At 37.8% G+C, this 24714-nt stretch overlaps 2 protein-coding genes across 2 annotated transcripts; one reads left to right on the top strand and one right to left on the bottom strand.

Annotated features, from left to right (window-relative positions):
* The first annotated feature begins 660 nt into the window (after positions 1-660).
* On the top strand, positions 661-6549 carry LOC117326490. Its single transcript, XM_033883241.1, has one exon. It carries the CDS (start codon positions 661-663, stop codon positions 6547-6549), a length of 5889 nt encoding a protein of 1962 aa, XP_033739132.1.
* Positions 6550-8283: 1734 nt separating this feature from the next.
* LOC117325783 lies at positions 8284-24125 on the bottom strand. The gene is made up of 13 exons (XM_033882238.1): positions 24090-24125; positions 19526-22278; positions 18855-18953; positions 18504-18605; positions 17479-17610; positions 16568-16590; positions 15917-16044; positions 14778-15119; positions 14175-14260; positions 13920-13959; positions 13543-13591; positions 12747-12786; positions 8284-11827 (listed from the first exon to the last, which is right to left on the bottom strand). Exons 2-13 carry the CDS (start codon positions 22268-22270, stop codon positions 11750-11752), a joined length of 3864 nt encoding a protein of 1287 aa, XP_033738129.1. The 5' UTR covers positions 22271-22278; positions 24090-24125; the 3' UTR covers positions 8284-11749.
* Positions 24126-24714: the final 589 nt, after the last annotated feature.

The raw sequence follows: 24714 nt of genomic DNA, 5'->3' as shown, positions 1-24714 counted from the left end.
AGACGTATATATCTATTAATTTACAAATTATGATATTTAGGCCAGGTTTGTACCAGATTGCCATTACTAAGTAAATCAAAGACCACAATGTTCTGTGACCAGATTCTGGATCTCTCACTACTTCAGTATAGTTGTTATAGCACATCAGTGTTTATTATAATGCTATCGGGTATGTTAGCAAACAGCATTTTAACCATTTTATTGTATACTACAGTCGCCCAGTAGAATACATGCATGCCCCATATTTATTTTTGGTTTGTTTGCTCGACCCTTTGCTCGGTCCTACATTTCTACATGTGTTGCTGTATTTCAGACATTTATATTTATGGGTCATGTTAATTGCTACTAGATTGAGGGCTAATTGTTGTTATTTGCTTATCAAGGGAAATAACTCTTAGCTAACTTGGGTTTTTGTGTATAAAGATGCATATGTGTAGTTACTACAATTATGGTAATGATGCATGTAAATTAATTTGACTAGTGCTGATATTGTGTTATATATATAATTTCAGTCTTCACTGTCGGATTGTCGGATTGTCGGATTGTCGGATATGAAGGACAATAAAATCTTACTGTCAACGAGACATCATGTGTTCGTCTCTAATTGTGGTGACAGTATAGTGAAGAATTATTGCCACGGATACATCTAGTGAACCATAAATGGCTACATCTGAAGGAGCCCTGCCAGAACGGAGAATGCGTACGCTTTCACCTAAGGCCTTTGAGCATTACCAGGAGAAATTAAATAATTATAGAAGGTCAATTGAACAGTGTTGGGATGACATTTGTGATCAAATTAAAGATATACCTTTTTTAGAAAGAAATTATGAAGGCCTGAAGGATTTCCTGTCTAAATTGAGTCAGAGGTGTGAAAAATACAAACTTCTATGTAAAGACTTGACAGAATTTCTCGAAACAACACATACAGAACACAGTCTTCAGCAGAAGGAATTACTTGCGAACAATGTTTGTGCAAACGATAATGTTATACAAGAGAAGTTCTCAATCCTTCATGCCATCATTCAAGACATTAAAAAAAATCAACCTGTGTTAACAGATCAATTGTCTGTCAAATCAGTCGGCTCTAGGAAAAGTAACTCACCTAGGACAGCTTCAATCGCTTCAAGTACTTCAAGTGCTACAAAATCAAGAGCTAAAGCAGAAAAACTAAAAGCACAACTTCAGTATTTACAAAGAGAAGCTGAACTTAAAAAACAGAGAGCAGCTATTGAAGTGGATTTAGAAGTCCTCTCTGCTGAAAAGGAGGCTGCAGCTGCTGAGGCAGAGGCTGATGCTCTAGATGGGTCATATGTTTTGTCAAACTCACAAAGGGGGTCTATTGCCTCACTTCCTACAGAACAATCAGCGGCACGCACTGAAAGGTACATAAGTGACTTGTTAAACAATGAGGTTCAGGACTCGAAGGTAAAGACTCTCGTTGATCATGATCATACAGGTTTAAATCCTACTGCCCAAACATTTGTCCCGCTCTATCAACCTGAACGTTCTTATCCAGTAGTACCTCCACCTCCAGTCACAGCAACGGAAATCACTAAATTACTTTTAAAGAAAGACTTACTGTTTGCAAGCCTAACACCGTTCAATGATATGCCTGAAACATATCAATCATGGAAGTATAGCTTCAAGTCTAAGATGAGTGAACTATCAGTTACTGCCTTAGAGGAAATGGATCTTCTCACCAAATGGGCTGGACCAGGATCAAAGGAACAAGTAATCAATATGCGGTCAGCATATTTCAGTGATCCCAGTCAAGGAATACAGGAAATTTGGGCAAGACTCGACGAGAGATATGGTGCCCCAGAAAGCATTGAAGCCTCACTAAAGAAAAAACTGGAACTTCTTCCCAGGCTGTCAAACAAAGACACAAAGAAGTTATATGAGCTTTCTGACATTTTATTAGAAATAAAAGCTGTGAAATCTGACCCAAGATATAGTTCACTGTTGGCGTACTTTGATTCTTCAACTGGTGTTACTCCTGTAGTCAACAAATTGCCACACTACCTTCAGGAAAAGTGGACAATGGCAGCTCATAGGTACATGGAGAGAAACAATGTGAGTTATCCGCCCTTTGTACATTTCTGTGAGTTTATTCGGGAACAGAGTAAAATCAGGAACAACCCCAGTTTTCAGTATGCTGCCTCACCAAACTCTACTGTGAATGTTTCTACACAAAATCAGAGGGATCCTAAGCAGAAAGTCCACACAAGAAAAACATCCTCAACCTTAAACGAGCCTTCAGAAACATCGGATAAAATCATCAGAGATATTACTGAGTTCTGTCCTCTCCACAACATGACGCATTCATTTCTCAAATGTAAGAAGTTCAGCTCTAAACCTATAGATGTACGGAGGAAGTTTCTTCAGGAAAGAAATCTTTGTTTCCGGTGTTGTTCTCCTGCACATCAACGTCATAACTGCAAAACAGTTGTTAAATGTGAGGAATGTGACAGTGATAAACATGTGACAATAATGCATTACAATGCTCATAACCAAAATGTAAAGACAGCCTGTACTCAAGTGTGTGGTGGGAAGTTTAGAGGAAGGTCATGTGCCAAGGTCGTTCCAGTGATGGTTTATCATAAAGATAATCCAGGTCATGCTATAAAGACTTATGCCCTTATCGATGACCAGAGTAACAAGACTCTTGCCTCTTCAACATTCTTCGACAATTTCACTGGTGCTTGTGAGTTTCCAGAAATTCAGTATTCACTGTCATCTTGCTCAGGTGTTAGTGACACATCGGGTAGGCGAGCAGAAGGTTTTATCATACAGAGTGTAGATGCCACAGCTAAACATGACTTGCCGGTAATTACAGAGTGCAATCAGATCCCTGATGAAAAGGAAGAAATTCCAACCCCGGACGTCGCTTACAATCACCCACATCTTAGGGATATAGCCAGTGCTATTCAGGAGTTTGACTCAAATTGTCTCATCACTCTACTCATAGGAAGGGACTTAGTGGAAGCTCACCATGTCCACGATCAAAGAATTGGTCCGAAGGGTGCTCCCTATGCTCAAAAACTTAGTTTGGGATGGGTGATCATCGGAGAAACCTGCCTGGGGCGTGTTCACCGTCCAGATTCCAATGTATCTGTGTATAAAACTCGTATCTTGAGTGATGGACGTCCGTCATCATTACCTCCCTGCTGTAACGCGTTCACTCTACGTCTTGAGCCTATGAGAGGATCTGGTAGAAAAGAACCCTACGACTTGTTCGAGAAAGGTCCAGACAGTGAAAAACTTGGAATGTCCATTGAAGATGGTCTGTTTATGAAGTTAATGGAGTCAGAGTTCAAAAGGGACGCGGAAGGTAATCTAACTGCACCGCTACCATTCCGGTCACCACGGCAACGATTACCTAACAATAGAGGACAAGCCTTGAAAAGAGCCAAGATACTTCACGCCAGTTTGGAAAGAAATCCTGTGAAGAAGGACCACTTTACCACCTTCATGGAAGGGATCATCAAAAATGGACATGCGGAAGTTGCTGGTACACTAGACCCACAGGCGGAGTGTTGGTACCTTCCACTTTTTGGTGTATACCATCCTAAGAAAAAGGATAAAATCCGTGGTGTATTTGACTCATCTGCGGTGTACGAAGGAGTATCCCTCAACAATGTCCTCCTCAAAGGACCTGACCTCACAAACAGCCTGATTGGCGTTTTGATGAGATTCCGACAGGGAGCTGTTGCCATAAGCGGTGACATTGAAAGCATGTTTTATTGCTTTTCTGTGCTCAAAGACCACCAGGACTTCTTGAGGTTTTTTTGGTATAAGGATAATGATCCTTCAAAACAGCTCATTGAATACCGTATGCGTAAACATGTATTTGGTAATCGACCCTCACCAGCTGTTGCTAACTTTGGGTTAAGGAAGGTTGTGGAGGATGCCTCAGATGACATAAGGGAATTTGTACAAAGGAACTTTTATGTTGATGATGGATTGACATCCTGTGATGACGTAGATTCAGCAGTGTCTTTGATGAAAAGAACACAACAGACTCTCAGTGCAAATGGCAAGATCAGGTTGCATAAAATTGCGTCAAATAATCAAGAGGTCCTTGATGCTTTCAACTCTGAGGATATAGCAAAAGACATAAGTGGTATAGACATACAGCAAGAACAAATTCCTCTCCAGAGAAGTTTAGGTATCCAGTGGGACCTCCGGAATGACTCGTTCACCTTTCTGATAGACTTTGAGGATAAACCTTACACAAGACGAGGAGTTTTGGCTACTATAAACAGCTTATACGACCCATTAGGCTTTGCCGCACCAGTCACTATAAAAGGGAAGGTGTTGCTACGTAATATGATGTCCTCTACCACCGACTGGGATGAGGCTCTATCTACAGATTTCAAATCAGATTGGGAAATGTGGCAGCGGAGCTTACGTGACCTGGAATCTGTGAAAATTCCCAGAGCCTACAATGTCATCAGAAAGGAGGAGGTTGTGGAACGAGGCTTTCACGTCTTTTGTGATGCATCAGAAAATGCTGTAGCTGCTGTCGCATACCTTAGGGTAAAAAATGCTGAAAACAATATCCACGTTGGATTTGTACTAGGGAAAACCAGAGTAGCTCCAAAACAGGGCCATACCATACCTCGCCTGGAGTTATGCGCCGCGTCGTTAGCCATAGAAGTAGCGGAAATAGTGTCTCAGGAACTAGACATACCTCCTAAGAGCATCACCTATTTCACTGATAGTAAAGTGGTACTTGGCTACCTCAACAACAAAACAAGAAGGTTCTACGTATACGTCACCAATCGCGTTGAAAGGATTTTGAAGTTCTCTGAACCTCACCAGTGGCATTATGTACGTACCAGTGACAACCCAGCAGATCATGGAACCCGCTTTGTTCCATCAGCTTTACTAGCGGATTGCTCCTGGATTATGGGACCTGAGCTTCTCTTCTCCAATCTGCTGGAGCGTGAGAATTCCATCCAATTTAATCTCATTGATCCTCAACAGGACAAAGAAGTACGGCCTGAACAGATCTGTACAAAGAAGTCCAGCCTAGTTGATGTACCGAGACAGAAAACATGGCTTACTGCTGAAAAAATTGAAAGGTTCTCTTCATTGTCTAGTATTGTACGAGCCATATCGTTTCTTCAAAACTTTGCTGCTGGATCGCAGTCTAACAGTACAAACAACAAGCATGCAGAAACTCTCATTATACGCCAGGTACAAAAGGATATCTACGGCAAAGACTTAGAGTGTCTTGTCAAAGGAAGACCTCTTAACCGTGACAGCTCCCTGCTTTCTCTATCACCAGTTCTTAACAAGGACAATCTGTTATGTGTTGGAGGGAGATTGAAGAGAGCAGACATTCCTGTTCAAATGAAAAGTCCCATTTTGATACCTGGGAAACACCATCTCGCCACCTTGCTTGTTCGCCATTATCATGAGAAAGTATGTCACCAAGGACGTCACCTAACAGAAGGTGCTGTACGAGAAGCAGGCTATTGGGTTACAGGTGGGAAGCGTCTCATCTCATCCATCATCCACTCTTGTGTTACATGCCGTAAGTCCAGGGGTAAGCTTGGAGTTCAAAAGATGTCTGACCTACCTACAGAGAGACTCGAACCAGGACCTCCATTTACCTCGGTTGGTGTAGACTGCTTTGGACCATGGCAGATAGTCACACGAAAGACAAGAGGCGGTCAGGCAAATAGCAAGAGATGGGCAGTCCTGTTTACCTGTCTTACTTCAAGGGCGGTGCACATTGAAGTAATAGAGGAGATGAGCACTTCATCTTTCATTAATGCCCTTCGCCGGTTCATATCCATCAGAGGAAAGGTAAAAATTTTCAGGTCTGACAGGGGCACCAACTTTGTTGGATCTATGGAAAAGTTAGGTGGAATCAACGTGGAAAATGATGCTGTCAGGAAATTTCTCCTCGAGGATGGCTGTAAATGGATCTTCAATCCCCCGCATGCCTCCCATATGGGGGGTGTGTGGGAACGAATGATCGGGGTTGCCAGAAGAATCCTGGATGCTTTACTACTTGATAGTAGACGGGGAGTTCTCACTCATGAAGTTCTTACTACCTTTCTCGCCGAAGTGACAGCGATTGTCAATTCACGACCACTGGTACCACTGAGTTCTGATCCTCAAGATCCCTATCCTCTCAGTCCATCTCTCATCCTAACTCACAAGAGTGATTCAATCACTGATATCGTCATTACAGCTGACATTAGAAACATGTATAGAGCCCAATGGAAGATGGTTCAGTGTTTATCTGATATGTTCTGGAAAAAATGGAGGATGGAATTCCTACAAAGTTTACAAGAACGACGAAAATGGAACAAAGATCAGAGGAACATTCGTGTTTCAGATGTTGTCTTGTTAAGAGACAAGATGTGCGCCCGTAACTACTGGCCGATGGGCATTATTACTGAAGTGTTTCCCAGTGAGGATGGCAAAATTCGTACAGCAGAGGTTCGTGTGATGTCACCTAAAGGAACACCATCCAACTACACTCGTCCTATTAGCGAACTGGTCCTTTTACTGGAGACTGATAATGAGTGACACTTGGTATTTAATGTGTGGTTCACATTAGGTATATTTGAACTTTGAAGTCCAAAATGACAATCAGTATTTAGATTTTTCAACTTTGGCTTTGACATGTACTTAATTTTGTTATATGTTTTTTGTGATATCTAGGCAAGATATCAGGAGGGGAGTGTTCTGTGACCAGATTCTGGATCTCTCACTACTTTGATATTTAGTCTTTAGAGATCTCCCTCAAGAGTTATCGTTCCTGACTATCAATACTTGGAACTCTTTTATTTGTAAGGTAGTTTTTGACATACATTGCAACATGTGCTGTTCAGCCAGCTTCGAAAATGATACCTGGTACCCTGGCAAACCAAAATGTAGGTTTATTGAATAACTGCATAATAACGATAAATATGTAACACTGTAATATAAGTTATTAGCAACCTGTTCATAAACAATATAGGTTGTAAGTCTAGCAACCTGTTCATAAACTATATAATGTCCCGTGCGGAAAGCATGGTCTGATATTTTGTGTATTTTTAGAATTTGGCGCCGTAACTGGGTCAGATTGTTTACGTTTTGATACACAGTGTGACAGTTGGGCATTCTAGTCCTAAATATTGTATGTGTTGATACAATGTCATTGATTATAATGTTTATAATATAAACTAGTCATATCTATATTTCTAGTCGATAAGTCTAGCCATTTTGTCAGTATAGTTGTTATAGCACATCAGTGTTTATTATAATGCTATCGGGTATGTTAGCAAACAGCATTTTAACCATTTTATTGTATACTACAGTCGCCCAGTAGAATACATGCATGCCCCATATTTATTTTTGGTTTGTTTGCTCGACCCTTTGCTCGGTCCTACATTTCTACATGTGTTGCTGTATTTCAGACATTTATATTTATGGGTCATGTTAATTGCTACTAGATTGAGGGCTAATTGTTGTTATTTGCTTATCAAGGGAAATAACTCTTAGCTAACTTGGGTTTTTGTGTATAAAGATGCATATGTGTAGTTACTACAATTATGGTAATGATGCATGTAAATTAATTTGACTAGTGCTGATATTGTGTTATATATATAATTTCAGTCTTCACTGTCGGATTGTCGGATTGTCGGATTGTCGGATATGAAGGACAATAAAATCTTACTGTCAACGAGACATCATGTGTTCGTCTCTAATTGTGGTGACAGTATACACAAAGTATATTGTGTTTGATACCTATGATTACCAAACTGGTACCACCCTTCCTTATCTTGATCAAATATGCTCTTAACAAATTTCTTGTTCCGATGCTGGACCTGATGAAGTCCCTCAATGATACTTTCAAAAAGAAAATAATGCTAAGTCGTCACAGAACTTGATATGACTAGTTTTGAAACTCATTATAGTTTGGTGTTAAGTGTACATACATTCAGATGAAATAACAGGTAAAATACGTCTGAAGCGCGCCATTAACAGCCAATATACGATTCCAGAAAATACTGTAGCTCAAAGTAATATCATCTTTCCGATTTTTTCATTTATGCAATCATTGATATGGAAAAGCTCCTCTGGGTGTCAAACGGCGCATGCGTGTGGTTAGCGTCTGGGTATTTTTCTTCGAAGGCTGCGGTATGAGCGGAATTGATGCCGAAATTACACTGATCGTTGAGCAGGAGCTGTATGTCTCGTCCAGAGGACAGAACGAACCAAACCCCTTACCTAATATTGCGTACACATCAGTTTAAAAAAAAAAAAAAAAAAAAATGCTGTTATTCATATTCGTTTAATGGGATATGGTTCTAATCAAACACAGTAATTGATATAACTAGTCATTACGTGGCAAGGAACGCAACCAATCAAACCTAAAATCCCGTCGGTTAAAATGGGAAGACACGTTTCTTTGGAAGAAATTTAAACTCACCTTATAAGAACCACCAGCATCAGAAACAAGTCAAAATGATAAACCTGATGTAACGAAGCTTCCCTATGGCTTCCCTATGGCTTTAATATTGATGCCAAATTTATGCATTTATATATACACAATTTGTAAGATACATCTATACGTGAGAAATTGAAAGAAATTCCAAAGGTAAAACAAACAAATTTGATTTTGACATCCGACGGTTAACACAAAATATGGGAAAATAAAAACAAAATCTAAATACTTTCAGAATCATTTGTTATTTTACAATGCATAGAACTCTAATATGTCCAATAAAGAGAGTGTGGGATATATGTGTCGGGGCTTTAATTTCAAAATATTTTATTAACAATACACATATAAAATACCGTATTGTCAAAAGAATAAGACAACAGGCTAGGCCTATATAAGTCTTCCTTTGAAGATATTCCGGTTGGACCTGGCAGAAAGATGTTATGTTCCATATTTAGATACTAAAATTAATGATATATTGCTAGAAAAAGCACTATTGGTTACTGAATAGAGGGTAGTATAGTATTAGTTATATCAAAATAGAAATAATTATAACTAATGGAATAATTCTCCAAAATAGAATTGGTCAATAGTTAAGTGGAACCATAACATATCAATGCCAGACCCAAAAATGAAAACTAGTATGTAATACATAGATACATATATGTACACACTAAGAACTCACTCACACATTCATTCACACATTTGTACTAGAATGGTATAATGTTACAGTATCAAAATATAAGGATAAGAAACTTGCTGCAAATTTTATATGCATAATGACGTCAGAATTTTTACTACATGTAGTTTATCATGTATACATAGAAAAACGCTTTGAAGATTTAATATATAGATTAACATGATAAAGAATAGAATTATTTAAATGATCAGGTGCATTGATGATACCAGATACTAAACAGTGAAGATTTACATAACCTAACAAATTATAAATGGATGTAATATGATGTCTTGAATTGGAATATAAAGAACATTGAAAGAAAAAATGCACTGTATCCTCTTTAGGAGCACCACATGGACAGGAAGCATTATCAATCAGGTGATCTTGGAACCTATCATAATTAAGATCACTTTTAAAATTTCTAAGCTGGCGTAAGATTATATTAAGTTTTCTCGGAACAGAATTAATAAAAACAATCAGATACAGTAATATCAATAGTTGTTTTTAGTTTACGTTTAAAGGAAGAAATTGAGACAGAGTCCCTTAGGGAACTATCAAGTGCATTCCACATAGTCATAGTTGCTGGAAAGAAGCTTTTCATATAGCTATTAGTTAGTGCTTGAGGTACATTAAAGACTCTGTTATTTCTGAAGGTATATATATTGTTTACATTTAGAAATGGTTGTATTATATTGAAAAGATATGATGGAGTGTAATTATTAATAATTTTAAACATAAGCATTGGTTTATGGTTTCGTCTTCTGGTACTTAAAGACTCGAGTTGGGTTTCAGTGTATAGAATGTGATGAGAAGTACCTCTTCTGAGACCTGTTAAAATGCGCATAGCTTCAAGTTGGACAGATTCAAGAAGGTCAGATTCAGTTTGAGAACAATTGTCCCACATAACATCAGAGTATTCTAAAACTGGTCGTATATATGAAGTATATAAAGTTTTTAAAGTTTTCCTATCAACTAAATTTTTTAGAACACGAAGTATACTTAGCCTAGAGTTAGCTTTATGACAAATATTAGAAATATGATCCGCCCACGTACCTTTACTATTAAAGGTTAGACCTAAGTGGTTGTGATTATCATTTTGTACAATTGGGTTATTGTTAAAAAAAAAGATGAGGGTGGTCAATGTTCAAGCTACGACTGAAATTCATAGATATTGTTTTATTAGGATTGAAGAGAATTTGCCATTTATCAGCCCATTCAGAGATTGAAACTCAATCATCATTAAGCATTTTAGTAGGTGTATCTAGGTCATTATCATCATGTACTATTACATAGAGGGAGGTGTCGTCAGCAAAGAGTTTTATATTAGAGGTTATATTATTGGTGATGTCATTGTGATGACTTTGCCCCTGGACCCTGAGCTGCATCCTGAGCGTCAATAGCTCAAAGAAATGTATCGGTGGTTATGAATATTAAACTATTAGATTCATACAATTTCTTTGATAAGAAGAATGTGTGAACGAAATAAAAACATGAAACATTTTCGAGAATATTACTAACGTTAAGAGTACAACAAGACGGAACATTATACGTCCGTTGAAAGACGTGAAATATATTTACTATTTTGCATTGAAATAAGATTACCATCACTATCAGTGGTTAGGTATCACGCTATCAACATGATCATTCACTACAAAATCAATGTTTAATTTTCTAACAAGTCATCAGGAGCGACTCTCCAATTCTTTAAAAATAGTTTGATATGAGTTTAAATCCCAAGAAATCAGTTAGGAGGTCTACGGAAAAGATTTAAGTACAAGAAACAAACAAAGGGCAATACATTTTACATAAATAGTGTGATCAAAATGTTTCCCAGGGAAAAACAACTTTAGAAAGTCATGGCACCAGATTACAAAGAAATCAGTTTAAACACGTAATTATATGTCTCGTCTGTTCTGCTTTGTAAGTATAGACAGTTTTGAGCAAAATATGGAAGCACCCTGTACACATTATAGACATGTGCAAATATTGACGCATTGCAAAACAAAATCACTTATTTTCAAAATTCATTTAAAATATGCCATTATTACCCCTAACATCTTAAATCCGATATATTATAGAATTCACTCCAATTTGGCTATAAACATATTTGTAAGTCAGTAAGTGAAATGGAGAAGATTTTATATCAACATCTCTGAGTCGAAGGTTCAGTTTGATTAGTATTGTTTAACGTCCTATCAACAGCTAAGGTCATTAAAGGATGCCTTTTGTGCATACGTGTGTTGAGAGTACTAATGAGTGTTTATGTTTTGGGAGGCTGTGGTATGTTCGTGTTTGTCTCTTTGTGATAGCGAGGAGGTGATGCGGATTTTATAGTGTTAACTCAATGGAGTATACTGCCAAAGACGGATCTTCGGACAAAAACAAGCAAATACTGAAATGGAGAATGGGCGGGTCGAAAGATGAATGAGGACTTAAATTCTTAAACCAAACTCATACACATTCATCACTCGATATATCTATCACATCATTGTCCTCCTTCCATGTAAACTGATGACGCTGTTTCTGTTTTTAATTACGACGGCTGCCTTTTAAAGAAACTAGTCACTCCTTTTTAGGGAACCCATTGTGAACACAATGCTGCATATTTATTCAGATGTCTGTTAATCAATCCTTTTTTTTTTTCGATGTTTTTCATATCGACGAGTTGAGGTTTGCGTTGCATGATTTTCCACCTGCAACTGAAAATTGATATGTTATAAAGCAAATATCACCATTCATAATGCGTATGTGTCTGATTGCGCCAATAATTAATTCAAAAGTAAATCTATAATCACAACTTAACATATAAAAAGTTGTTGCTCTCAAGAGATTCTTGCAATCGATTCCGATTGACACTGGCCTACGGTATCAACTAATATCATTTCACATAATCGTAATGTCACAATTTGGAGACCAAGTATTGACTGATATCTTGGCTCTTTATGTAGAATTGTCTTTCGATCGTTATATTTAATACTCTTATTTTGGTTTTTGAATTCGCCACTTTATTTATTAAACGAAATACAAAAGAATGTATGCCAAAAAGGCAAATATAAGCAACTATGTAATTATTGTTCCTGTTCTAAGATTATATTTTATAACAATCGTGTACTTAGTATATATATTTGTTGTACACCTGTAAATCTTTACGTTTGATTTGGTCGATACATGTCTTTGTCTGCCAGAAAGTTATGGTGTGAACATGGACCAAATCTGTTTAACATTTCTTGTTGTATGACACTGATTCGGACAGAGAAAAGACACATGATGTCCCTTTTAGAAGAGGTCAAATATGACTCTTTTAACCTTGACCGACGATGACAACCAGAATATTATCAGGCATATAATTCATTCAATGTTTTTATCATACTTTGATGTAAATAAGAACCAAATATGTTGAACGATTCTCAAGATGTGTGATTGATTCATCATTATTACGAAACAACCCATAGTAAGGTTTGCTGTAATACAATAAATACATGTATGAGGCCCAGAAGACTACAATATCTGGCTAATAAAAATCCTTCTGGAATTGTATCTAAAATGTAATATTTTTTTCGTGATGATATAATAAGTTCAAATAACATCATTTGCATTTCAAAGGGAAAATGATAATACCTTACTGTGGTTGTCCCGTTTCAGATGCGAGGTGCGTCGTCTGAAAATAGTATGATCGCGATACAGTCCATGGTTTCTTTAGTTTTTCACAAGGAAACACATACATGTATTACTATGTAGTTTTAATACCCTTTGTACTTACACTAGAGACAAACATGTATTGAAACTAACGCCTAGAATCAATGTGTTAAAGTTGAATAACAAAACAAAAATCATTATTATATACATGTACCGGTATTCATATAAGCATGTATGTACAAAAATAAATTTATGAATGTATTAATAGCTACAGCGTATTCTGTATGAGCACCATACATAATACAAATGACCGTACTATAATAGGAAGGAGTAATAAAGAATGTTCTGCCCTCCCTGGGGCTCGAACTAGCGGCCTCTCGCTGTCAAGGCACAGGTGCCTGACTCGTTTTATAAAATAATAACATATAGAGTACATATAAATGAGAAAGGTTCTGAACTCCCCCAGGCTTGAAATCTGATGTATTTATTTCTAAGTACCGTAGCTTCGGTTGTTTTGGGTGGATTTTTTCGAAGTAGGACTTAAATTGAAGAGAAATGGTCAATCTTTAAAATAAGCCATATGTTATTATTTTATAAAACGAGTCAGGCACCTGTGGTCAAGGCGATCATCCTCCCACTAGACTAAAGGGGAACTCCCACTATTCTGAGTTAGTAAGGCGACCTTATACTCTTTACTCTTATACTAGGACCTGTTAGGGTCAAAAGATCATCATAGGCCTAAATTAATGTTTACATGATAATTACGCTCCAGTTTTACCTCGAAATTCTGTAGTAAGCCTTTGATTTAGATACCATTCGGTCAGCAGCTGCAAATAGTACATTTTGTTAGGAAAATATAATAACATGTTTTGCAAAATCTTCAAAGTTTCCTGTATCTAACTATTATGAATTATTCATTTTTTCCCCAGAATGATTGTATATTCAAATACCTTTGGCAACTTAAATTTAAAAAGAAATATTCAGTGAACGTGTATAACTAATTTTGAATGAAAGCGAAACCGAATTAACCAACTTTAAATTGCTGTTGATATGAACCTATGCAACTGATCAATATCAATAAGCAAGGTAATAATAAAACTCTTCACCAATATAATGAATGAAATGTAAGGCGAGAAAAGTTTAGTTACAACATACCTGAACGCAATTGATGCTTTTTGAATGCGAGGCGTGTCTCCTGAAATTATGATATAGCTGAGGATGATTGGTTCTGTTATAAAAGAAAGTTTTCATATTGCTTTGCAATGTTTGTTTGTTTTGTTCTTTTTTTTTCATTTGAGAAAGTAGGCAATAACGTGATGATGAAAACTATATTTATAATAAGAGACGAATTTTCATTAATTCAATTTAAAATCATGCATCAACTAGTATTTGGTTTTATGTTTAATTTACCTCGAAACTCTGTGATAAATTAGTGAAATCTATCTGCAGCCGTGACAAGATTATCTGGTCAGGTGATTCATCCATAGCGTCCGTAGCTGGAAATGAATGTCAAGTGCATAGAAAACATAGGGAAAAACAAAATAGATATATCAAGCGTGACGATCGAGCATCATGTAGACTAGCTTATCATGCTTCAGTGATTACAAAAAAAATATAGTAAATCAATTTCATGTTCATTGTGACGTTTTTAAATGCAGGACACGAACTATCTCAATCTAGCACGGCAAGACTAATTGTTTCGCTGTCACCGAGGGATCAATTCACCAGTAAACTATAGCCTTGTTGATTAGGGGCTGGGAGAGATCCGACTGACGAAGAGCAAAATCTATCATACTACAGCCCGATAGTTGAGATATACTTACCGAAGTTATAATAGAAATAAATCATGTTCAAATGTGTGTTTTTCAGTTCGTGCTACACTATTTGTAATTTCAATTTTATTGAATAGCTACATTTATTACTTTCATGTTATCTTAAAACAGCAATAGATACAAGCTTCCAAACATGTCAAAACTATCACCCTTCATTATAACACCTTAGGAGAAAACCTACCTGTAATGATGAAGATGTGACAAGGTTTCCCACGTGTTGTTTCATATGTCACAAAGCCAGTCATTGTCCGGAAGTGAGGCGTGACCTTCACCAGATATCTGCTGGATCTATCCAGGAAACACATGTCTGATACATTAAATAGAATACCACCTGGACTGACCATACCCTTCCAAAGATGACCTTTACTGCAGCATCCTTCTTTTATTTCTATGGAGTACACCAAGCTCACAGACTGGAGTGAATTATCTGAAATGTTCCACAGGTCATGTGTTGTGATAGGCGCCCGAATGACAGCTTCAGGTACGAACAGCACTCTTTGGTATGGGCGTATGGTTGAACTCCCTGACGACAAAGATGTTTCCAATGATAAAATTATTTGTAATGCCTCAATTATACACACAAGTGTCTGTGATAATACAGTGTAATTTGTATTAATAGCATTCACATTGATCCCTATCCAGGTGTAAATACCAATCCTTCAATAGTTTCCACGATATTAATTACGTATTCTACGATATCAGGATTACTCTTGATTATTTATGCTTAAACAAAAATATTTCTCAAAATGCGCTACAAAAAGACAGCATGTTTCGGTACAAAAATACAATGGAAAAAGTAAGATGAACCAGGAAGGACAGAATACAAAATGAAAGGGCCTCCAACAGTCATACAACAGTTTAGTCATTCCAAGATCTGCTAATTTATTACCGAGATGGACGGACCTTCAATATGTACAAGGAGGCCCCACATCAAAATCTCACTGTCTGTAAATAAATCAAACGTTTACAGGAATATTTAGATATTTAGATATCCGTCTAAACATTAGATTGTTTTATTTCAACTGGAACAACCATTTTATCTCGAATTTTTACTGTACTGTAAACGTGGTTATTTTCGCGGGGGGGGGGGGGGGGGGGGGGGGTAATTTTGTGATTTCGATGGATAAACTATACGCGTGGGGATAATGTTCGCGATCGAACCACCTTCGTTTGTAGTTCGAGATTACGCAAATTGATATCAAAAAATCATCCGCTTGGGAAATTGCGCGATCAAAATGACTCCACGTAGTTATCCAAAATTCCCCCCTAGCGTAAATTTCCACGTTTACAGTATGTATATGTATATCGTTATTCATTTACCCAATTTCGATTTCAGTTGCTGTAAGTATGTGGTGACTGGGAATAAACTGAGATGCGTTGCTGAAGGTGCCACGTCTGCTAAATTGACAGTCGGGATAGCTTCGGTTTCTTGTTGAAATCTTGATAATCTATGGGAGCAGTAAAAACATTTGTCGTGTATGTTTATTTTACAGAGGCATTAGGTACGTCTCAGGTGAGGTATAAAATGTAAAAAAAATAAAGGGAAACACATTGTCAACACAAGAATTAGGACTTAATCACACAAAATAATCGGGAAAAGTTACAAGACATCATGTACCTTTCTTCTCCTGTACATAATGTTGGTGGAACAGGCAACCCTTCTCTTTTTCGATACAAATTGATCACTAAAGTGAAAGCAAGTAATTAATTGTCTAAAAGGAACATCAATGTGTATATCATCAGTGTCATTTAAGCTATCCAAACATTCATGTATTTAAGGCAAATGAAAAAAAAGGGTTCATGAATATGGTTGCTTACTGGAGTCAATTAGCATTAAAGTTATTTCAAATTTGACCTAGAAAGCATGTCTTTTTCGTAATAAGCTATTTGTCCATTAATCAAAAGGACACATTTATAATAGAAATGATAAGGTACCCGAAAAAATACCGACTCGTATATACTTTTACTTACTTTTCCTGTATGCTTTTAACCGACTGAAAAAGTAAAACCAAATACGTACAGAACAAATACAGTCCAAAACTGGTGATAGACAATACTGGTTGCTTTACAAATTCAAGAATACACCTATTTAGGAATTTATCATTTCAGCAGTCTTGTAACTTCTCTGTAAGCCGAATAGTATATTAAACATTACGTGCGAATCGTGTACATCAAATCCCTCAATCCATGCCAAATAACTACATGTAATAAGTAACAAGGACAACAGATATTGAACGGCATCAATCATCATGCAATGTAATATGAACTAATAAGAAAGAAATCCACATTCACACTTAAAAAGCTCAGCCAAATGTTCAAACAAATGTTTCTCTTCATATCAAGGAAGGTTTTATAACATATGTCCAACATCTGCATGTTACGATATTGGAGGGAATAGCGAGTATTCTTGTTGGTAGACATTCTTGAACATTTCAGCATAGAAAGATGTTCCTCAGACAACTAGCCTGGTCTTAAGTTAATTACTCAACAGGATAATTTAAAAACAACATATACTTAGGATACTTAATTACACCTGACTGTATAACGTGAACTACACCAAAGTCAGAGGTCGAGTAAAGGAAAATTAGGAAGTGAAGCAAATACTATACAAGTCAAACTACACTGTACTTCAAACAGTTTACAGAATCTGTAACCTGATCATCATGGGTTTTAAATCATCATAACATGGACAACATATCTTAGACATCAGTGTATCAGAAGTTAACTTTAAAATGCATTATAGTACAAGTCTCAGCATCACACAAAACGAAATGCAATACCGTGCACATCGTTATACAAAATAATCCATCGTACGTATTGTGTCATTATTATGTAAGGACTCGTAAGACAAGGTTTTAGCCAAACTGCCTTGTATTCTGTACCTTGAGGAAGTGTGATTTTGGAGTTCCACTCACGCTGTCCAGTGATATCTGAGCTAGTCTCGCTTCTCTGTCCACCACTTCACCGTATGTACACCTCAATGTACTAAGATGGCGTATTCTCGAATCGAAGTCCTAAAGACAGACAAAAGTTGCAAAACGTATTTGGGAAACCATTATCAAAATATGTCATCCAACTTTAAACTTTTATACACACGTATGTATAAAAATCTTTCAACCTATACAAAGTATGTTACAGGTGTAGATACAATACATATACTGTCCATATCAAACCAGGTGATATTGATAATATAATGTCCATACCAAGCAAGGTTATATTGTTTATATACTGTCCATATCAAACCAGGTTATATTGTTTATATACTGCTCATATCAAACCAGGTGATATTGATAATATAATGTCCATACCAAACCAGGTTATATTGTTTATATACTGTCCGTATCAAACAGGTTATATTGTTTATATACTGTCCATATCAAACCAGGTTATATTGTTTATATACTGTCCGTATCAAACCAGGTTATATTGTTTGTATACTGTCCATATCAAAACAGGTTATATTGTTTATAGTGTTTATATACTGTCCATATATACCGCCTGTCCATCCCTAACAAAGCCAATGTTTATTTACCGTCTGTCCCTCTCTAACAAAGCCAATGTTTATTTACTTATCAATGTACTATACCGTCTGTCCATCCGTAGCAAAGCCAATGTTTATTTATTTATCAATGTACTATACCGTCTGTCCATCCCTAACAAAGCTAATGTTTATTTATTTATCTCTGTACTATACCGTCTGTCCATCCCTAACAAAGCCAATGTTTATTTATTTATCAATGTACTATACCGTCTGTCCATCCCTAACAAAGCCAATGTTTATTTATTTATCACTGTACTATACCGTCTGTCCATCCCTAACAAAGCTAATGTTTATTTATTTATCAATGTACCATACCGTCTGTCCATCCCTAACAAAGCCAATGTTAACTATTTCCCTGTGCCCTACCTTCTGTCCATCCTTAATTAGGGTGTCTTCTGTTTCCCCAACCACTTGCCTCAATGTTGCGAATTCCCGTTGTATATGCTGTTTCCGATGAATCCATTCGAGCTATCGGAATAGAACAGAATATAATTTACATCCGAGCATCAATTCATATAGCAATGTGACTAATAACTTTTAAACCATTTCATCAAAATACGTATAAATACCAGGAAAAAAAATACAGGAATAATTGAGACCCGTGCGAGCTGCCCCGTGTTATTATGTGGTTATTCTACAGATCGACCATTAATTTCATTGTTTACACATTCTGTTTATAAAATCAGTGTTTTACTTATATATCTAGTATTTACCTACCCTTATGGATTCCTCGTACTCCTGTAACGTTGTCAGACTGACGTGGGCTTTCTCCAAGCATCTCGACCCAACCTCTCTCTGTAAATCTAGTAGCTGTTTCTGGAGACAAGTTTTTTACATGTTATTTTCTACTCTAGTAGCTGTTTCTAGAAACAAGTTTTTTACATGTTATTTTCTACTCTAGTAGCTGTTTCTGGAGACAAGTTTTTTACATGTTATATTCTACTCTAGTAGCTGTTTCTAGAAACAAGTTATACAAACATTATTTTCTACTCTAGTAGCTGTTTCTGAAGACATGTTTTACACACGTTATTTTCTACTCTAGTAACTCTTTTTGAAGACAAGTTTTACACACATTATTTTCTTCTCTAGTAGCTGTTTCCGGAGACAAGTTTTGCGCATGTATTTTTTTTCATTCTTTTACATAACCTAATATATAATGTGACACATACTTATGACAGACTTAGATATCTACATAAATCTAACTTTTGTCTTTTCTTACAGATCTATCGATTGAGAGATGTATCTTTTAGAATATCAAACCGCCAATCATATAATTTTCTCCAGATATATACGAGTTGAATACAACTATAAATGTCAGTAGAACTAACGTACATGTATGAGATAATCCCAGAACATATGTAATACCAATCTAAGAATCAAAACCGTACTTTTTCATTTTTTACGTAAACTTCCATTTTTTCCACGTCATGTAGGATGTGACCGGAATAGGCTAAACTTGCTGCACATATCGGATGGTCACAAGTAACACAGTACCAATCTAATGGCTCGTCGTGGACTTCACAATGCAATACAGTATGTCCTTTCAGGATAACATGTTTCTTATATCGTGTCTGCCGAGGATGAAGAGCATAAATGCATTCCGAACAGCAGTTTATGAAACAATCTTCACAAGAATAGCGCGCCAAGCTTCTGTTCTCACAATGAGTACAAATGACAAACGAAGACACTCTACAGCGCTGTGTCCTGGGTACAGGAGATTCTCTTTGTTGTTTATCTATTGAACGGCTACATGTACCTGGTGTAGGACGTAATGGCAAATCTGACTTGGTTCGACTACATACTTTCCAACCAAGATCGTTTTTAGAAACTTTGTCGGCCGTTGTTGTGGAAGAATGCCGATATATCCGCTTACGTATAGATGGTGATATGACATGTGTCCGAACGCTCTGGTTTAAAGTTCTCCGTGAGCTGTTGGTACGATACATCGGCAACTGTTTGTCGATTTCCTTGCTGTCATCTTCACACAAACTACTTCCTGATTCGCTAACTCGACATATATCATCAGGTAGACGTTCCATTGTAGCGTTCAGAGATTCTCTGTCGTCAGAAGTGTAGTCTTGTATAATCAATTGTCGCACTTCCTCGTGATCTTCAGCGGCTTCGATTATTATTTCAGAAGAGTTCTCATTGTTGGTATCGTCTTCTGATACAAATAGTGACTTCAATGCCTCTAAAGGCTCCTCCACTTCCTCCTCGTTCTTAGCCGGACACGTTTTACAGGGAAATCCATCATTCTGGCTACCTACGGAAGGTATCGATGGACTTGCATCATAATCCTCTTCGTCCGTTGAGTTTCCACTTGAAGCGGAATACCTCGATACTTCTGTACTGCTGTTCGCGTCCGTTATCCTGCCGTCCTCAGTACTGTTGTTCACGTCCGTTGTCCTACCGTCCTCCGTACTGTTGTTCACCTCTTGTGTCCTACCGTCCTCCGTACTGTTGTTCACCTCTGGTGTCCTGCCGTCCTCAGTACTGTTGTTCACCTCTGGTGTCCTGCCGTCCTCCGTACTGTTGTTCACCTCTGGTGTCCTGCCGTCCTCCGTACTGTTGTTCACGTCCGTTGTCCTGCCGTCCTCCGTACTGTTGTTCACCTCCAGTGTCCTACCGTCCTCAGTACTGTTGTTCACATCCAGTGTCCTACCGTCCTCCCTACAGTTGTTCACCTCCAGTGTCCTGCCGTCCTCCGTACTGTTGTTCACGTCCGTTGTCCTACCGCCCTCCGTACTGTTGTTCACGTCCGTTGTCCTACCGTCCTCCGTACTGTTGTTCACGTCCGTTATCCTACCGTCCTTCGTACTGTTGTTCACGTCCGTTGTCCTACCGTCCTCCGTACAGTTGTTCACGTCCGTTGTCCTACCGTCCTTCGTACTGTTGTTCACGTCCGTTGTCCTACCGTCCTCCGTACTGTTGTTCACGTCCGTTGTCCTACCGTCCTCCGTACTGTTGTTCACGTCCGTTGTCCTACCGTCCTCCGTACTGTTGTTCACGTCCGTTGTCCTACCGTCCTCCGTACTGTTGTTCACGTCAGTTATCCTACCGTCCTCCGTACTGTTGTTCACGTCCGTTGTCCTACCGTCCTCCGTACTGTTGTTCACGTCCGTTGTCCTACCGTCCTCCGTACTGTTGTTCACGTCAGTTGTCCTACCGTCCTCCGTACTGTTGTTCACGTCCGTTGTTCTACCGTCCTCCGTACTGTTGTTCACGTCCGTTGTCCTGCCGTCATCCGTACTGTTGTTCACGTCCGTTGTCCTACCGTCCTCCGTACTGTTGTTCACGTCAGTTGTCCTGCCGTCCTCCGTACTGTTGTTCACGTCCGTTGTCCTGCCGTCCTCCGTACTGTTGTTCACGTCCGTTGTCCTGCCGTCCTCCGTACTGTTGTTCACGTCAGTTGTCCTACCGTCCTCCGTACTGTTGTTCACGTCAGTTGTCCTACCGTCCTCCGTACTGTTGTTCACATCCGTTGTCCTGCCGTCCTCCGTACTGTTGTTCACGTCCGTTGTCCTAACGTCCTCCGTACTGTTGTTCACGTCCGTTGTCCTGCCGTCCTCCCTACTGTTGTTCCCGTCCGTTGTCCTGCCGTCCTCGGTACTGTTGTTCACGTCCGTTATCCTACCGTCCTCCGTACTGTTGTTCACGTCAGTTGTCCTACCGTCCTCCGTACTGTTGTTCACATCCGTTGTCCTGCCGTCCTCCGTACTGTTGTTCACGTCCGTTGTCCTGCCGTCCTCCGTACTGTTGTTCACGTCCGTTATCCTGCCGTCCTCCGTACTGTTGTTCACGTCCGTTATCCTGCCGTCCTCCGTACTGTTGTTCACATCCGTTGTCCTGCCGTCCTCCGTACTGTTGTTCACCTCCAATGTCCAACCGTCCTCGGTACTGTTGCTCACGTCCGTTATCCTACCGTCATCCGTACTGTTGTTCTGGTATTTTTGAGATGCATGTTCGTCATTGTCACCAATGCACTTGCCAATGTTTAATTCCCCCCTAACACGATAACGTACAGATTGCTCTGCGGTATTACAAGTTAGTTGGTCTTTTTCTACAGTTTTGCTTATATTTCGTGTTGCATCTCTTTCATCACAGTCGTCTTTATTTTCGTCGTTTTGGTCCATCGTTAATCCTACATAAACACACAAAAGTTGAAGTTTGATAGAAAATATTTGTACATTTTACAAGTACGTTGCCTGTGTATTTAGGTATATAATGATAATGAACAACAATAAATCAAATGTTGAAGACCCATATACAATATTTAGTAACATTCTTAAAAAATACCTCTTCATACCATGTATCAAAATAATGCTAACTCGTGACTTTACACTGTGGCACAGGGACTTGGCTCGCATTCCTATTTATTTCTTATCTTGTATATTATGTTAAGAAGATATCAGGCAGGTGATCTAGTGGAGTACCGACCTGTTTGGACTGGCTCTGGTATCGCTTAGCTGGGGTAAATTGACTAAAAGATGTTCTCAGGTGGTGTAAGTGTAAATAAACTTGTAAATAAAAACTTTACTGTGGATTTTGTATTCTATCACAAAACAGACCGCGGGTTGGAAATTTGTGGTAAAACCAATGTGGTATCCTACATGAGCTCTCAGAGAAAGCATCAAAAACGTCAAATTGATACAAACAACAAAAAGAAACCACAAGAAGTTGAACATGTCTAGCATGTGTTTTTTTTTGTTTTTTTTTGTCCTGCTTAAGTTAAAGATTATAAAACAATATCAACCTATCACATCTGCAGCTACACAATCTGGTCCATACCTCGAGCTCTGTTTGTGCCAAAATTATAAAATATAAAATACCAAACAATATAAATGGCTGTAAAATCTTGGCATACCACTAGATGAAAGGGACAGCCGTTTATTATTAACAATGATATTTCATATATTTTAGAATTAAAATATATTTTTCTAGCAAAGGTGAGCAAGAACTACGCCTACGCCTTTAAAACTGCGATAGTGAAAACTAACCGCTCTATTTATGGATCATCAAGCACTTCAGAAAAAACCTTTAAAAAGGAAACCTGCGCCCGACAGTGTGGCAAAATGACCAGAAGGGAAGCACCGGGACTCCGCTTACAAGTGTTATACAAATAAATCAAACTTATATCAGACAACAAAATATAAGTAACTAAGTCAGAATGAATAAAATTAACAATACTAATATACTGAAGAAGAGCACAAAAGTATAGTTTGAAAATTAAGATCCACACATAAAAGGGGGAATGCAGGGGTGGTTGGAGGAATGCCCTTTTTAAAATACGGTAATTCTAAAACTGAATTATTTTAAATCAAAACAAAATTGATTTCACCTATTTAGAAACTTTCAAAGAATTCTATAGTGGGGATAACCTTGGTGTTGCAGGGGCTGGGCTGAGCCCTTGACCAATCAAAAGCTATGGATTTAGCATGGGGGTCACTTAGGCCCCACAGTTGCAATAATGACCCTTGACCGATGGGGAGACAATACTTATCATATTATGATTACATTCATACTAACCAATTTATCTGTGAAGCTATATCGTACAAAAATATGTCTATAAATAGACATTTGTTACACTTTGAACACTTTAAATCTTGTGACAGATGTGGTTCCTATATAGAAACGACCTCTAGAAGAGGAAATAGGTATAAGTACTGTATATAGATGTATATATAAACACCCCGGCGCTGGCCTGAAAGTTGTGAAATATTTTACACATATAAACATAACATCAAAATAAATATGACCGTTGTAAACAATTGCATATCCACCGCGATCGGTGTGTGCCCTATTATCATACTACAACAAACAACAGGTTCAAGTTTTATTTACATATGTCTATATAGCTTCAGATAGCCAGGACGCTCGGTAAAACTGCGTTAGATACTTAAATACAATAAATATAGTCACCGTTATGATGTAAAAAAAAACCTCAATACATACCTCACACTCACCAGGAAATATGTATCGACAATGTATATCCTATTACCGGGAACTTTGTTCTACTTTCGGTTTTGTGAGAAAACCCCCCCGAGATATTACCATAAGGAAGATAACTCCGTCACTCCTATACCAAGACTAGTGTGGTCAGTTGTGTACATATTTAACGAACTTATGTTTTCGTGTTTAGTATTTATTATTGGAAAGGCTACCATTTGCCCCGTTATCTTAGACTAACATTTAATCCATAAGGACACCAGTGAAGCTGACGTTTGTATTTTTTCATCGTGCACTCATTATAAAAATGCCTTTATTAAAAAGAGTCTAGCTATTTACCTTACAAAATAACCGAAGGCAAATTCTGAATGCTGAAGAACCTACAGTAATACAATTAATTCTTTCAGTTCATTTCGTTGATTGTCATATTTCTATGGGGAAAACAAAACAAAAACAAAAAACAAAAATGATTTGTTGACTAAATTTAGTCTGTATTATATATATGTGTCACGTAACTACCTATGCATAACATAGTCTTGGTTAATATGTTTACTTTGGTATGTAGTTTACGATTGTCGACAACACAGTGTACATGATAAAAGGGGTAAAACAACCCGCCCAGATGAAGATT

The sequence above is a fragment of the Pecten maximus genome, chromosome 4 (genome assembly GCF_902652985.1).
Source record: "Pecten maximus chromosome 4, xPecMax1.1, whole genome shotgun sequence".
NCBI lineage: Eukaryota > Metazoa > Mollusca > Bivalvia > Pectinida > Pectinidae > Pecten > Pecten maximus.
Note: the sequence above shows the minus strand (reverse complement) of the source record. Positions and strands in the feature narration are given on the sequence as shown.

Coding starts and splice junctions, on each gene's coding strand:
- LOC117325783 (XM_033882238.1), bottom strand. CDS start 22,270: ATGGACCAAAACGACGAAAATAAAGACGACTGTGATGAAAGAGATGCA. Junction 16,591..17,478: donor CAAAATCACACTTCCTCAAG/GTACAGAATACA, acceptor TTACTTTTTCAG/TCGGTTAAAAGCATACAGGA. Junction 13,960..14,174: donor ATTTATCACAGAGTTTCGAG/GTAAATTAAACA, acceptor TCATAATTTCAG/GAGACACGCCTCGCATTCAA.
- LOC117326490 (XM_033883241.1), top strand. CDS start 661: ATGGCTACATCTGAAGGAGCCCTGCCAGAACGGAGAATGCGTACGCTT.